This window comes from Monodelphis domestica, chromosome 5 (assembly GCF_027887165.1).
Source record: "Monodelphis domestica isolate mMonDom1 chromosome 5, mMonDom1.pri, whole genome shotgun sequence".
Taxonomy (NCBI): Eukaryota; Metazoa; Chordata; class Mammalia; order Didelphimorphia; family Didelphidae; genus Monodelphis; species Monodelphis domestica.
Genome location: NC_077231.1, coordinates 17,018,347 through 17,035,770, shown reverse-complemented (window position 1 = coordinate 17,035,770; position 17,424 = coordinate 17,018,347). Strand labels below are relative to the sequence as shown.

Sequence of the window (17,424 nt, the reverse complement as noted above, 5' to 3'; positions counted from 1 at the left end):
GGATGCAGGGAATCTCTCTTAAGAAGATAGGTCTCTCCTGAGGTTAGTCTCTTCTGAATATCCAACAGGTAGGAGTCAGCTTTTCACTCCCTACTTGTCAGTCTAAAGGAACAGGGTCTCAGGTCTAGTCTGCAGATCTTTCTGCCCATTTTCACCAGTCTCAACTTGAAAGCATGAAGAATTGGACTCCTTTCAGGAAGTTGTCGCTCCCTTTTTGTGAACTTTAGATTACTCCACCCTACTTAGTCTAACAAAATCAAGAATGTCTACACCTATACTTAAGGATTAAGTATTTAGCCTATGACAGACATGTGCTAGCAAATGATAAATCAGAAACAGCTGATAGACCCCTGGGCTATCAAGCTAAGTCAAGCTTAAGCTACCATTGGTATAAGTGAGATGCAGAAAATGATGTAAAACCATCAATATATTTTGCATCACTTCTTCTCTCTGGCCTCTTGGATGGCCTCTAATCTTCACTCTGGTTCAGGCCAGGTGGGAGAAATCCTACACCTTTTCCCTCTCCCTTCTCCTTAATTTCTTTCCTCTATATTAATTAAAATCACCATAAATTTCCAGCTTACTTGGGATATTCCCTGGCGACCAAAAAGTAAATTTAGATTAGGTCACAACCCTAAATTATCCTTACATTTTAAAGACATTTTCTCTTGCATCACTTCCTGTGTCTTCCCCTAATTTTATGTCTATCAATCACAGCTGACGCTCTGCTCTGGGACTGCTCAGAAGGCAGTCAGTTGATTGATTCATCACCACTATTGTACACATGGGTCACAGACCTCCCACTGATTAAGTGGGATGTTTACACTTTTGGTGATTAGACCTAAAAATGGGCAGATCTCCATACTCATCTTTTAAGTAGGGTAGGCAGGGGTTACAATTTTAATCTTCACAATCAGGGGAGAGTTAATTTTAATCTTCACAATCCCATCCTCTCTTTGACTTCTCTAGCAAATTGCCTCTACTACCTTAATCTTTCCTTATTTGTCTGTTCCTTTCCTGCTTCTAAAAACATACCTATGATTCCCACATCCTTTTAAAAAAAATCTTTCTTGATCCTACCATCCCTACTAGTTATTTATATGTGTGTGTATATATATCTTACTTTTTCTTTGCTAAACTGAAGAAAGCCTCTTATACTTCTCTTCTCTCCCCCCCCCCATTCCCCATTCCTGATTTCTGACCTCATCATTCAAATGAAAGTTGACTCTCCAGAGTTACCAGTCATCTCTTAATTGCAATACCTATGGCCTTTCTCAAATTTGATCCTTCTTGACTTGTCCAAGGCATTTTTTGTGAATCTAATCTCTGAGTTCTCACTGTCCTCACTATGGAAGTGATTTCCAGACTTTATATGCAATATATACTTTGTTCTGAACTCTAATTATATCCACACATCTCTAATTAGATGTCCCCAAGCATCTTGAAGTCAGCATGTTCAAAATAGAACCATTTATCCCTGTCTTCCCCACCACCCAAAAAACTGCAAACTGAAAAAACCTGCCTTCTTCCAAAATTTTACTTTCATCCTCCCAGTCACCCAGCTCTCAAGCATAATGTCATTCTTAATTCCTTATTCTCGATTCCCACATATCCAATTTGTTGCCATATCTTGTCTTTTCTAGCTCCATATGTTCTTTATTTTCATGGAATATCACTGGTTTGAGTACTTACTACCATTCTCTCGACTCCCTACTCCAATCTGTCCTCTACTCAGCTATGAAGATGTTTTTTCTGAAGAGTCAGTCTGACAATATCACCACTATGCTCTATGAGCTTTAGTTATCTCTAGGTTGCATTTAGCATTTAGAAGTCTTCAAATTGTCCTCATTTTTTTTATTTGAAAATTTTTATTTAATTCATTTAGAATATTTTTCCATGGTTACATGAATCATGTTCTTTCCCTCCCCTCCTTCCACCACTCCCCCCCGCCTTCCATAGCCAACAAGCAGTTCCACTGGATTTTACATGTGTCATTGTCAAGACTTATTTCCATATTATTAATATTTGTATTAGGGTGATCATTTGGATTCCACGCTCCCAATCATATCCCCATCTCCCCATACGATCAAGCATTTGTTTTTCTTCTGTGTTTCCACTCCTCCAGTTCTTTCTTTGGATGTGGATAGGGTGCTTTCTCATAGGTCCCTCAGAATTGTCCTGGATCTTGCATTTCTGGTAGTAGAGAAGTCCTTTGCATTTGATTGTGCCACAGTGTATCAGTCTCTGTGTACAGTGTTCCCCTGGTTCTGCTCCTCTCACTCTGCATCAATTCCTGGAGGTCATTCCAGTTCACATGAAATTCCACCAGTTCATTATTCCTTTGAGCACAGTAGTATTCCAGCACCAACACATACCAAAATTTGTTCAGCCATTCCCCAATTGAAGGGCATCCTCTTATTTTCCAATTTTTTGCCACCACAAAGCGTAGCTATGAATATTTTTGTACAAGTGTTTCCCCCTATTTTCTCTTTGGGGTATAAATCCAGTACAATATCAAAGGGCAGGCAGTATTTTCACGCCCTTTGGGCATAGTTCCAAATTGTTATCCAGAATGTTCAGATCAATTCACAACTCCACCAGCAATGTATTAATGTTCCAATTTTGCCACATCCCCTCTAACATTTATTACTTTCCTTTCCTGTCATGTTAGCCAGCATGTGAGGTGGTACGTCAGAGTTCTTTTGATTTGCATTTCTCTAATTATAAGAGATTTAGAACACTTTTTTCATGTGCTTATTAATAGTTTTGATTTCTTTATCTGAAAATTTCATATTCATGTCCCTTGCCCATTTATCAGTTGGGGAATGGCTTGAGTTTTGGTACATTTGATTTAGCTCTTATAAATTTGAGTAATTAGACCTTTGTCAGAGGTTTTTGTTATGAATATTTTCCCCACTTTGTTGCTTCCCTTCTAATTTTGGTTGCATTGGGGTTTTTTGTTCAAAAACTTTATAATATAATCAAATATTTATTTTATATCTTGTAACTTTTTCTAACTCTTGCTTGGTCTTAAAATCTTTCCTTTCCCAGAGATCTGACAAGTATACTATTCTGTGTTCACCTAATTTAATTATAGTTACCTTCTTTATATTCAAGTTATTCACCCATTCTGAGTTTATTTTGGTGTATGGTGTGAGATGTTGATCGAAACCCAATCTCTCTCATACTGTCATCCAGTTTTCCTAGCAATTTTTATCAGATAGTAGATTTTGGTCCCCAAAGTTGGGATCTTTGGGTTTATCATAGACTGTCTTGCTGAGGTAACTTACCCCAAGTCTGTTACACTGATCTTCATTTCTGTCTCTTAGCCAGTACCATATTGTTTTGATGACCATTGCTTTATAGTATAGTTTTAGATCTGGTACTGATAGGCCCCCTTCCTTCACATTTTTTTTTTCTTTATTTCTCTGGATATCCTTGATCTTTTGTTCTTTCAAATGAACTTTGTTCTGTTTTTTTCTAATTCAGTAAAGTTTTTTGGTAGTTCGATGGGTATAGCACTAAATAAGTAAATTAGTTTATGTAGGATTATAATTTTTTATTATGTTAGCTTGTCGTACCTTTGAATGTTTTTCCAATTGTTTAGATCTAGTTTTTAATTGTGTGGAGAGTGTTTTGAAGTTGTGTTCATATAGTTCCTGTGTTTGTCTTGGCAGATAGATTCCTAAGTATTTTATATTGTCTAGGGTGATTTTAAATGGAATTCTCTTTTTTAACTCTTGCTGCTGAGATGTTTTGGAAATATATAGAAATGTTGATGATTTATGTGGGTTTATTTTGTATCCTGCAACTTTGCTAAAGTTGTTGATTATTTCTACTAGCTTTTTAATTGATTCTTTAGGATTCTTTAAGTAGGACATCATATCATCTGCAGAGTGCTAGCTTGGTCTCCTCATTGCCTATTTTAAGGCCTTCAGTTTCGTTTTCTTTTCTAATTGCTACTGCTAGTGTTTCTAGTACAATGTTAAATAATAGAGGTCATAATGGGCATCTTTGTGTGATATGGAAATCACTTTAAAAGACTGATATATATTAATTTAAGGTCGCCAAGGAATTCAGCTATGTAATTCCTAAATGAAAACTCAAGTCAACTGTCAACCTTTTTATGGTTTTTTAATTACAAACAGGAGGAAGAAAAGTATTTGAGGGAGAGAGAGAGAGGGAAAAAGGGAGAGAAGGAAATAGGGCTTAAATACCCACTCTGCTTAGGCTGAGCCAAAGGCCCAAAGCCCTGGATAGCCGACCAAAATGACCGACCAAAATGAAGAAACAGTCTGTGGGCTCCTCCACTCCCAAGCACCAGGCTCCAACAACCCCTCTCCTCTCAGGAAGTCCCCAGAACTCCTGAGCTGTCCTCTACCTCACTTCCTGTCTCTCACATGTGGCTCTAGCTTGACGTAGGACCTCCCAGCGGTCTGTCCTTCTTGCACATGTCTGTTGAAGGCCATATTCTCAAATAATTAAATCTTGAGTTTTGCTGCAGCCCTTCCTAATCTTGTTACCCTGAGTAGGGTGGAGATTGTAGTTTCCAAGACCTAATTCTGTTATTCCAAGTATCTCTATTGTTATTGATCAGGAAATAGCTAAATCCCATCTTCTAAAGAATGGTCTGAATAGGGTTGAGTAGTTTTAAAATTCACATTTGTTTCACTGCTGTTCTTTTTGGAAATACTTCTAATTTCTCCCCATTGCAGATGATACTTGCTGATGGTTTTAGATATATACTGTTTATTGTTTTTAGGAAAGGCCCTTCTATTCCTATGCTTTCTAGTGTTTTCAATAGGAATGAGTGTTGTATTTTATCAAAGGATTTTTTCTGTATCTATTGAGATAATTATGTGATTTTTGTTGGTTTTCTTGTTGATATGGTCAATTATGATGATGGTTTTCCTAATATTGAGCCATCTTTGCATTTCTGGTATAAATTCCACCTGAACATGATGGAAAAATCCTTTAGATCACTTGTTAGAGTCTTTTTGCTAGTATTGTACTTAAGATTTTTGCATCTATGTTCATTAAAGAGATTGGTCTGTAGTTTTCTTTTTCTGTTTTTATTTGTGCCTTAAAAGGAATTTACTAGAACTCCTTCTTTGCTTATTTCATCAGATAGTTTATATAGTACTGGGATTAGTTTATTCTTTGAATGTTTGATAGAATGCACTTGTGAATCCATCAGGCCCTGGGAATTTTTTCTTAGGGAGTTCTTTGATGGCTTGTTCAATTTCTTTTTTCTGATATGGAATTGTTATTATTATTATTTTTAAAAACCCTCACCTTCCATCTTGGAGTCCATATTGTATATTGGCTCCAAGGGGGAAGAGTGGTAAAGGCTAGGCAATGGGGGTCAAGTGACTTGCCTAGGGTCACACAGCTGGGAAGTTTCTGAGAACAGATTTGAACCTAGGACTTCCCATCTCTAGGTCTGGCTCTCAATCCACTGAGCTACCCAGCTGCCCCCTGATATGGGATTATTTAAGTATTCTATTTCTTGTTCTGTTAATCTAAGCAATTTATATTTTTGTAAATATTCATCCATATCTCCCAGCTTGCCATATTTATTGCTATACAATTGGGCAAAGTAGGTTTTAATGATTACCTTAATTTCCTCTTCATCAGAGGTGAAGTCTCCCTTTTCGTCTTTGATACTATTAATTTGTTTTTCTTCTTTCCTTTTTTTTATTAAACAGTATGTTACCTATTTTATTTTTTTAGAGTACCAGCTTTTTGTCTTAATTATTAATTTAATAGTTATTTCACCTTCGATTTTATTACTTTCCTTCAATTTTTAGGATTTCTAGTTTAGTTTTTATCTGGGGATTTTTTAACTTGTTCTCTTTCTAGTTTTTTAATTTGCATGTCCAAATAATTGACCTCTCTCCTCCCTAATTTGTTAACATATGCATTCAAAGATATAAATTTCTCTTTGAGTGCTGCTTTGGCTGCATCCCATAGATTTTGAAAGGATGTCTCATTGTCATTTTCTTCAATGAAATTATTATTTCTATGATTTGTTCTTTAACCAATTTTGGAGACTCATAATATTTAATTTCCACTTAATTTTTGGTTTGCCTCTCTGTGTACCTTGCTAATTATTATTTGTATTGTATTATGATCTGTAAAGGTTGCACTTATTATTTCTGCTTTTTTGCATTTGTTTGCCATGTTTTTATGTCATAGAACATGGTCAGTCTTTGTGAATATACCATGATGCTGAAAAGAAGGTATGTTCCTTTTTGTCCCTATTTATTTTTCTCCGTGTATCTATGAACTCCAATTTTTCCATGATTTCATTCACCTCTCTTATCTCTTTTATTTTTTGGTTTGATTTATTTAGATCTGATAGAGGTAGGTTCAGGTCTACCACAAGTATAGTTTTACTGTCTATTTCCCCCTTAAGCTCCAGTAGTTTCTCTTTTAAAAATTTGAAAGCTATATTATTTGGTGCATATGTGTTGAGTACTGATATTTCCTCATTGCCTATTCTGCCTTTTATCAGGATAGAATTACCTTCCCTATCTCTTTTAATCAGATTTATTTTTACTTTGGTTTTGTCAGATATTATGATTGTGACTCCTGACTTCTTTATCTCAGTTGAAGCCCAACAAATTTTGCTCCAGCCTTTTACCTTTACCCTGTGCATCTAACTGCCAGGTGTTTCTTGTAGACAACATATGGTTGGATTTTGGTTTCTAATCCACTCTGCTATTTGCTTCCGTTTTATGGGTGAGTTCATCCTATTCATGTTCAGAGTTATGATTTCCACTTGTATATACCCCATCATTTTGATTTCCTCTCCTAATTCTGCCCTTTCTTCTTTTACTATTTTCTTCTACATCATTGTTTTGCTTTTAATCAGTCCCCCTAATCCCCACTTTTATTTAACTTCCCTTTCCACCCCCTCCCTTCTTATTCCCCTTATTTTTCTTTAGGGTCTATTAAATTCCCTTCCCCTCTTTCCCTCCCTTTTTTTTCCTCCCCTCCCTACTCCCCCCCTTTGTTTTTCCCTCTCCACTTTCCTGTGGAGTAAGATATAATTTGATACCCCAAGGGATCTAGATGCTCTTTCCTCTCTGAATTGATTCCACTGAGATTAAGGTTTAAGTATTCCATATTAGCACTCTCCCTCTCATTCTTATAATAGTATTCTTCCCCTCCTTTTCCCATGTGTCTCTATATATAGTATAGATTGTCCCATTTTTCATACTCCTTCAAGTTTCTCCTGATGCCATCTTCTACTCCCCCCTTTCTTTTTTTGGTATATCATCTTAAACCACTTCATATCCCAACCACTACCTGTCAATAATTCTTCTAACAAATACAATTTTTTTTTAAACTCTTACCTTCCATCTTGGAATCAATACTGTGTTTGGTACCAAGGCAGAAGAGTGGTAAGGACAAGGCAATGGGGGTTATGTGACTTGCCCAGAGTCACACAGCTTGGAAGTGTCTGAGGCCAGATTTGAACCTAGGACCTCTCCCATCTCTAGGCCTATCTCTCAATCCACTGAACCACCCAGGTGCCCCCAGTAAATACAATTTTTGACAATTTCAGATAACATTTTTCCATATAGGAATAAAAACAATTCAACCGTATTGAAATCCTTTAAAAAAAAAAGAAAAGTTTTTTTTTTTATGTTTCTCTTGATTTTTGTATTTGGACATCAAATTTTCCATTTAGTTCTGGTCTTTTCTTTATAAATACTTGGAAGTCTTCTATTTTGTCAAATGCCCATACTTTTCCTTGCAAGTATGTAGTCAGTTTTTATGGGTTGGACATCCTTGGTTGTAGACTCAATTCTCTTGCCTTTCTCAATATCATATTCTAATCCTTGCTGTCCTTTAGTGTGGATGCTGCATAGTGTGGATATGTGGTACCCATATTGGTGCTTCTTGATATCTCAGTTGTTTCTTTCTAGCTTCTTGTAATATTTTCTTCTTAGCTTGAAAGCTCTTGAAGTTGGTAATTATATTCCTGGGAGTCATCTTTTGAGGATTTAGTGTAGAGGGTGATCCATAGATTCATTAATGGTTTCTTTTGCCCTCTTGTTGAAGAATATCAGAATAATTTTCTTGGATAATTTCTTGTAGTATGATGTCATGGTTTCAATTCATTTCTTGGTTTTTAGGTAGACCTATGATTCTTAAAATTGTCTCTTCTAGACCAATTTTGCAGGTCAGTTGTTTTTTTTTTTAATTTTTTAATTAAAAAAATTGTTTTTTAAATCCTTACTTTTCGTCTTAGAATCAGTACTGTCTATTGGGTTCCAAGGCAGAAGAGTGGTAAGGGCTGGGCAATGGGGGTTAAGTGACTTGCCTAAGATCACACAGTAACAGTCCCTCGGATCAAAAATATCTATCTATAATTACTGCAGGGTCATTCATTTTTTAAATCTTAATTCCAATAACAAATTTACATTTAAGTTTTCCAAAGTTTCATGATTCAATGTTGTCTCCTTCCCCTCTTCCCTCCCTCCTCCAGGAGTTGATAAGCTATTCAATCTGGGTTATACATGTACTCAAAACATTTCCATATTATTCATTTTTGTAAGAGAATAATTTTATAAAACCAAAACCCCAAATCACATACCCAAATAAACAATTAATAAATCATGTGTTATCATCTGCATTTCTACTTGAACAGTTCTTTCTCTAGAGATGGATAAAATTCTTTTTCATAAGTCTCTCAGAATTATCCTGGATCATTGTATTGCTATTAGCAAAGTCTATATCACATTTGATCATCCCACAATATTTTTAATTACTGTGTATAATGTTCTCCTGATCTTGCTCATTTCATTCTGCATCAGTTCACATGGGTCTTTCCCAAATCATCAATACAGCATCATTCAATCACTAAATATTTATTATGTATTCTGGGTCAGGCAATGTGCTAAGAACTAAAGATACTAAGAAAAAGCAATAACAGTCCCTGTTACCCCAAGATCTTTATTTTTGAGATGAAAAACATATACAAAAATAGATATATAAAACATGCATTCAGAATAGATGAAAAGTAACTTTAAAGGCAAAGGTACTCAGAATGGAATGCTTTAGGAAAGAGAAATTAGTAGTAGTTTAGGTAAATCTTGAAAGAATCTGGGGATTCTAAGAGATAGAAAAAAAGAGAATATATATTCCTGACAGCGGAAACAGTCTCTGTTAAACGCAAGAAAACAGGTGATGCAATATTTTCTGTGTGAGGAATAGCAGCACATCCATATTAGCACATATAAGAGTTTGAATAAGGGAAAGGACTAGAGATGAAGAGCTTTATAAGCCCACACAATAGTTGTTAGTTCATTTCTGGGCAGTCGGGAGCCATTGGAGCTTACTGAGTAGGGAAGTGACCTGCTTTAGACATAAGTTCCTTCAATTCATGTTAAGTTCCTCCTGGTTTCTCTGAAAGCATCTTACTTGTCATTTTTTATAGCACAGGAGTATTCTATCACAATTATAAACTCAGTCAGCCACCCCCACCTTTTTTATCTCTTTGGGATACAGATATAATAATGGTATTGCTGGGTCAAAGGGGTTTATAGCCCTTAGCACAGAGTTCCAAATTGCTCTCCAGAATGGTTGGATCAGTTCATGACTCCACCAACAATGGCTTTAATGTCCCAACTTTCCTTCATCCCTTTCAACATTTGTTATTTTCCTTTTCTGTCACATTAGCCAATTTGCTAGGTGATTAGAGTCAGGACTTTAAAATTTTATATTTCTCTAGTCTGCAGTGATTTAAGAGTATTTTTTCATGACTATAGATAGTTTTAATTTCTTCTTCTGTTCTTTTGATCATTTATCATTCAGGGAATGACTTGTAGTATAAATTTGACTCGGTTTTTTATATATTTGAAAAATAAAACCTTTATCAGGGAAACTTAAAAAAAAATTCAGTTATGTTTACTCTGTATTTTCCTCCTTCCTATTTTTTCCTTTTTTTATCCTTCTTTCTCTAATAGGATCATAGAGTTAGAGCTAAAAGGGACCTCAGAAGTCATCTACTCTAATTCCCTCATTTTGCAAATGAGGAAAGGAAAACCCAGGAAGGTTAAGTGCCTTGCTCCATAAATACAGAGAGTCAGACGTAGCAGTCAGCTTCATGTCCTCTGATTCTAGAGCCAGTGACTATATGTTATGTTATGTTATGTTATGTTATGTTATGTTATGTTATGTTATGTTATGTTATGTTATGTTATGTTATGTTATGTTATGTGCTGCCATGTTAGGTTTAAAAAGTGCTTTTCTCATTTGATCTTCACAACAGCTTCAAGGAAAATATTTATCCACTTGCTCATACATTTATTTAAAAGAGAACAATGGGTGGGATCATATCTGGGAATGACTAATAAAAAAATAAAAGACATCAATAAAATCTTTTTTAAAGTATTTTTTTCTTTTTTGTGTGTGAAAATGAAAGATTTTGACTTTGCTGTTGATTATTTTCCTTTATTACAGGTAATATTTGATCTCTCACCCCAACAAAGAGAGTGGCAGAGGTAATAAGCAAAGTATTATGCCTCTTGATTGACTTGTAGGGTATTATTTATTTATTGTTTAGTGTAAACTACCAGTCTTTTTCGTGAGAGGGTATGTTTATGTTATAGAATATCATTTGTGATTTTAAGGTTTCTTATTCCTAACTTTTTACTGCTTTTTGTCTTTTTAGGTATATAAAAATTTTAACACCAGCATTTTGATGCAATTAAAGCCAATTGAGCATTGGTTAGTTAGCCCTTTTATATAGTTGGGAATAGAAGGCCATCACAAGATTTAATGCATTTTAGGTTAGCTTAAAGTATTTAGAAATTGGTACTTCTCTACTTCTAATGAAATTATTAATTCATATAAATAATAATTCAGAATTAATAAGAGAGGATGGGAATTTTTTCACTCCTCCCCATTTTGAAAATGACTGTTCTTTCACATCATACTTAATATATACTCTGTCTAGACGGTTTGCCCACTAATAATAGATTTAGAGCTGGAAAAGGGACCAAGCCCTGCTAATTTTAGTTACTTTTATAGACGAAGAAACTAAGGTCACAAAACTTCCAACTAGCAGAACTAGAATTCAAACTTATATCCACTGATTATAATTCTAACCTATTAGCTAGACACTTTTTAATATAATTATAAGTTCTTAAAAGGGAAACATTCCTTGGGGGAAAAGATGCATAATCTAGAGTGAAAAAACATGGAGGATTTGAATTTGTTTCTACATTAAAAAAAAAATCATATGTGCTGCCTTAGTATAAATAATCCAGGCTTGTTTTTAAAAAATACTTGTTGAGTTAGGAAAAAAATTGTCATGTATACTCAAAGGTATGAAATTATAGGAAATTAAGGGTAGGCTAGACAATGATATAAAGGTATTGTTAACAGTAGTACGGAATAAACTTAACCTCTTGAAAAGTGCAGGAATATTCCATTCTTTTGTTACTGAATGAAATATGACTTTCATTCATATGCCTGATTAGATAAATAGGGATGTTAATACATAACTTTAAAATAATATAAGATAATTAATTTTATATTACAAGTTATCTGGACATTGGAGCCAGTTGGTCTGTCTTATTAAAAATAATTTTTTGATGCAAATTCTTTGCTTTGTGCTACAAAAACTGTTGAATACTTTTAAAATGACTACTTTGTTCTCTAGAATCCTGGATTTACTATAAATGTACTGTAACATTTTGTTTCTTTAAAATATTAAGGTTATTAAACTTATGCATGTAGAGATGCTTTTTAAAATGGCATTGTGACCAGGACTGAAATACCATCAACTTTCTTGTTTGTTGTTCCTTTTCTTGATATCCGTGGTCTCTTTTAGCTAAATCACAAAACTTGGGAAGTAGGGTCCTTTCAGCATAGCAGGTTTTAGGAGTCACATATTTGTATTTTCATGTGGCTGCTACCACTACTCTCATATTTTACTTCCTGCTTTTTTCAAGGAATTGAATGAAGACAGGTTGTCTTTTTCAAAATAGTTGCTCTTATGATGCCAACTGTTATGAATAAATTTAATGAAGTGTATACTTTTGGGTCTTCTTTTTGTGTATAACCTTTTTTACAGCCTTTTTACTACTCTGACCTGTTGAGATGACCTAAGATGTGTTTTTAAAAGTAATAATAATTAATAGCACTTTCAGGTTTGTAGAGTATTTTACCCATGTTTTAAAATTTGATCCTTACAAAAATCCTGTGGTAGATGCTATTATTTGTTATTATCCCTATTTTATAGATAAGAAAACAAGCTTTAGAGAGGTTAAACAACGTGCCCAGGGTCATGCATCTAGTGAAATGCCTGAGTCAGGGTTCAAACTCAGGTCCTAATGACTAACTGCTCTATCAGTAGAGGACAATCTTCAGTAGGTCTAGCTAAGCCAAAACAGGTTTAAAGAATGGGCATGATTACATATGGTGCATCTTTTATTGGACTTGGGATAAGTTTGAGTCTCTGCAATGCCTATCACTTGATGGGCTTTAGGATAATTTTTTTAGCCACTGCAACTCTCAAATATTATCTACTTAGGCTTAGAGGGATTATAGTTTGCCCATGTTGGCAAAATCTCTGAAGTGTTCAAGTATATTTTACTTATGTATCTGTACCTTAGTAATGTCATCATTTTTTAAATTATTTTTAGAATGTTACAAACAATTCAGAGTAGACTTCAAGAGGAACATTCACTACAAGATGTGATATTCAAAAGTGCTTTTAAAAGTGCCTCAACAGCACTACCCCCAAGGTAAGAGGGGCATTCATTATATCTTAGTCTACTTTCTATAGCCTTAAATATTAAAGAAAATTGAAAACCATATAATTTTATATTAAGATGACATTCTTTACTTTTGAACTGGTAGGAATGCTTAATATTGATGCAAGAATTTCACAAACTCATTTTCTAATTATAATTTAAAGGCTATGGCTTAGTTTTATTTCTCTTTTTTTCATATTTTTTTGATGTGGGGGCAATTTCCTACATAAAAAATTTTTTATGAGATTTGAAAACAAACATTATTGTTATAAAATTGTATTAAATTATTTCAATAATTTTTGTGTTATATCCATAAAATATTTTGGTGTGCATAGGACTGGCTATAGAATTGTGGAAGGGATCTCATTTTATAGAGGAAGAATCCGAGGCTCAAAAGGGTAAAAATGACTCACCAAAGCCACTGTGGTAGTTTTAATGGCAGAACTAAGAATTAAATTCAGGTTCTCTGATTCCAAATGCACATCTACCTCAGGTGCCTCTGAGGGCATTGCTGTAATAGCATAGTATGCAAAGTACATAAGTAATTTTTGTGATCTTCTATTGTCTTGTTTAACATATAAGAGCCCTCTTATGATTCATTTGCTATTTTGTGGGTAGAAGTATAGAAGTGCAGCATTGTGGTCCAAGGGTACTGTGTTTGGAATCAGGAATACCTGGATACCTGGATCTAGATCCCATTTCTGACACCTGTTTTCTGGGTGACCGCCAGACCAATTGCTCAGTGTCTATATCTCTTAGGCAATCCCAAAGGGTTTATTTATTAAGTCATAGGTGGGTTGAAGATATGTGTGGATGGAAAACATTTCCCCAATATGAATTCCCTAGTTATTGAATTTTTACTTCTCTTATTGATTTAAAATATTTAATTATGTAGAGATGTAAATATCATGTAAATAGCTTATTAAATAATTTGGTGTGGTGATAACTACATTTTGGGAAGATAAATGTTTTCTTCTAATTCCTATTAACTAGTAGCTACCTGATTGATTTCTCTGTCTCATAATACACATTTGTGTATGCACATATATATTTCTTTCTCTCTTTAAATTGTTGGAAGTAAAGGGAAAGAACACATGCCATCTTTTTTTATTGGCTCACTTATAATTTCTCAACAGTAGTTTAGCTTTTTGCTTAAATATGAAGAACTATAGAACTAAAGATTAATGTAATCTTCTGTCTTATGTAGGAAGCATTTGAAGTATAGTCATTAAAGTGCTGGAGAAAATCAATAAGACTTGGGCTCAAATTATTCATGTTACTATGCACATATCACAACCTCTCTAAGCTTCAGTTTCCTCATCCATAAAATGGAAATAACAGTACCTGTTTATACTTTCCTTACGGTGTTGCGTGGCCCAAAGGAAATGAGAAATTTAAGTCCTTTTCAAATCTCAAAATGTTACATAAATGTTAATTTAAATTACCTTCTCCCACTTCTTAAGGTTCTGATGATTAATAGACATCCTGGGTTTTTTACTAATAATTTTTTAAAAATTTAACATCTTCCTAAAACTTTTACTTTTTTTCCTAAATATCTCACCCATTTATACACAGTCAGTTCCTTTCATGAATATGCTTTAAACAGTCTTACTATATTTTGTTCTAACAGGGAAGATAATTCATTACAACCTCCGGATGCATGCAGAATTCATGGTCATCTGTATGTCAATAAAGTAGCAGGGAATTTTCACATAACTGTGGGCAAGTATGTTCTTTTCACTTATTGAAAATATTTAAGATGAAAATGAGGGCTTTGATTTTAATTAAATCATGTTAAATTGACCAAATATGCTTACTTGAACTGAGGTTTTCTTAACTGAAGTTTTCTTATTTTAAATTTTATTTTAAAATTTTTCCATGGTTACGTGATTCATATTGTCTTCCCTCTTTCCTCCCCGATCTCGGAGTTGACAAACAATTCCACTGGGTCCTATTTCCATATTATTCATTTTTATAATAGAGTAATCTTTTAAAACTAAAACCCCAAAAGATATGCCCATATAAACAAGTGTTAAATCATATGTTTTCTTCTGGTTTTCTACTCCCACAGTTCTTTCTCTAGATGTGGATAGCTTTCTTTCTAATAAATTCCTCAGAATTGTCCTGGGTTGTTGCATTGTTAATTGTAACAAAGTCAGTTGCATTTGATTATCCCATATTATTGTGCTATAAGAAATGGTGAATTGTTTTTTTTTCTATAAGAACTGGAAAGACCTATGTGAAATGATGCAGAGTGATATAAGCAGAACCAGGAGAACATTATACACAGTAATGGAAACATTGTGGGATGATTGATCAATCATGGTTCTGATTATTTCACTCTGCATCATTTCACATAGGTCTTTCCAGTTCTTATAGAAAAAAATTAATTCATCATTCCTTATAGCACAATAATATTCCATCATTTGCCACAATTTGTTCAGCCATTCCCTAATCGAGGGACATCCCCTCATTTTCCATTTTTTTTTTTGCCATCACAAAAAGCACAGCTATAAATATTTTTGTGCAAACAGATCCTTAACCGTTTTTTAAAAATCTCTTTGGGATACAAACCTATTAGTGGTATGGCTGGATAAAGGGCATGCATTCTTTTAAAGCTCTTTGGGCATAATTCCAAATTGCCTTTCAGAATGGTTGGATCAATTCACAACTCCATCAGCAATACATTAGTATCCCAATTTTGCCATATCCCCTTTGACACTTATTATTTTCCTTTGCTGCCATATTGGCCAGTCTGCTAAGGGTAAGGTGGTACCTCAGAGTTGTTTTGATTTGCATTTCTCTAATGAAGAGGGATTTAGAATATTTTTCCATATGATTATTGATAGTTTGATTTCTTCTTTTGAAATAAGAATATTCATATCCCTTGACCATTTGTCAATTGGGGAGTGATTTGATTTCTTATAAATTTAACTTAATTCTTCATGTATTTGAGAAATTAGACCTTTATTAGAGAAATTTGTTAGAAAATTTTTTTCCAGTTTGTTGGGAAAATTTTTTTCCAATTTGTTGCTTCCCTTCTAATCTTGGTTACATTAGTTTTGTTTGTACAAAACTTTTTAAATTTAATATAATCAAAATGATTCATTTTATATCTTATAATGTTTTCTCTTGCTTGGTCTTAAATTCTTCCCTTCTCCATCAATACTATTCCACAGTTACGTATTTACTTAAAATATTACTCTTCATATATCTATTTTGATCTTATCTTGGTATAGGGTGTGAGTTTTGATCTAAACCTAATTTAACTGAAGCTAAATCTTATGACAGTGAAAAAGTACATATTACAACTGTATATATGTACTTTTTCACTGTCATAAGATTTTATCAGAATTTAGAGTTTAGAATTTTTAGTAGAAAGAACATTTAAGCGCGCCCCCCCCCCCCAACACACACACCCTTTCCTCCTCTTTTAACAGTCAATTTAAAGAGAGAATTAAGTTATCTCAGGAAGCTTTCTGGAATTCCAAAATTGTATTTAGCGTGTCATTAAGAGACTCATGTTTCCTGGACTAGGGAGAGGGGGGTACCATTATACTTTGTCCTGGTCATATCAAACCTGGAGTATTGTGTTGATATTTATAACATGAAGTTTCTTGAGTTCATTCTATATATGGGATGGTTGAAGTAGATATACATGTTTAGTTTAAAGAACACTTAGGAGGAATAGAATCATTATCATCTGTGTGAGGACAAAGCTAGGACTAATAGGTGAAAACTGCAAAGAAGCACATTTTATAAGCTTGTGGTTAGGAAAAACTTTTGAACAATTAGAATTATTAATAAATGGAATGGATTGCCTAATTCTTTAAATAAATTAGACTGAAGGTTTTTTAAAATTATTTTTAAAAGGATTTTATAGTCAGATCACAGATCTAAAAGAGATTTCCTTGACATTTAAAAATTTTATTTCTAGAACTAGTGTTGAAATTTTCATACCATAGATGCTTAGTGATTACTGTCATTGCTTTTTTTGGCTATTTAAAGATCTGTTAAGGTTTTTGGTTTTTTTCAGTTTCATGAGATTTTTTTGTATATTTAAGGTAATTTTATTAGAAGTTGTTCTTAACTATACATTTGCAAAATGAATGAAAAAGTTAAGATCTAATGAGTTCTTTGGGGTTTTACCTTATTAAATATATATACTCATAACATGACATTTAACTTCATATTTAATGCTATAGCAGCCCTTGTGAACAATGTTTTCTATTTCTTAGGATATGAGCAATTTGTTAACCTGGAAGGCAGTGCTTTTAAATATGATATAAGATAAAAATAGAAAACTGATATAAATTGGTTCAAAGTATAAAATTAAGCTGAAAGACTTATTTAACTTTCATGGTAATTAACACTTGTCTTTCACAAGTATATTATTGATAGAAAATAAGTTAACATTAATGTTTCCAAGGCAATTTAAAAATGTTTTATCTCTTTTAAAATGGCTGTGTATATTTTTGCTCTAACAATTCGCCTTATGGATTTGCTTTTGAACTTTTTTGGTTGGTTTTTAATTTTTTTTTTAACTTCAACTCAGTTCAGAACAATGGGTAGTAAGGGAAATGGTTGAAAATTGAAGTAATTTCAGCTTGCAACATTTTTTTAAAATTAAGTTTTTACCATTTTATTA

The 17,424-nt window shown here is 33.6% G+C and overlaps 1 protein-coding gene across 4 annotated transcripts in view; it reads left to right on the top strand.

The window, feature by feature from the left end:
- The window catches only part of ERGIC2 (ERGIC and golgi 2), an 85,165-nt gene that overhangs the window by 45,031 nt on the left and 22,710 nt on the right, over window positions 1–17,424 (top strand). For all 4 annotated transcript variants that reach the window (XM_001363607.4, XM_056797667.1, XM_056797670.1 and 1 more), the window contains 3 exons: window positions 10,477–10,517; window positions 12,666–12,767; window positions 14,407–14,502. In XM_001363607.4, the coding sequence (XP_001363644.1) occupies window positions 10,477–10,517; window positions 12,666–12,767; window positions 14,407–14,502 (239 nt within the window). The remainder of the gene's footprint in view (window positions 1–10,476; window positions 10,518–12,665; window positions 12,768–14,406; window positions 14,503–17,424) is intronic.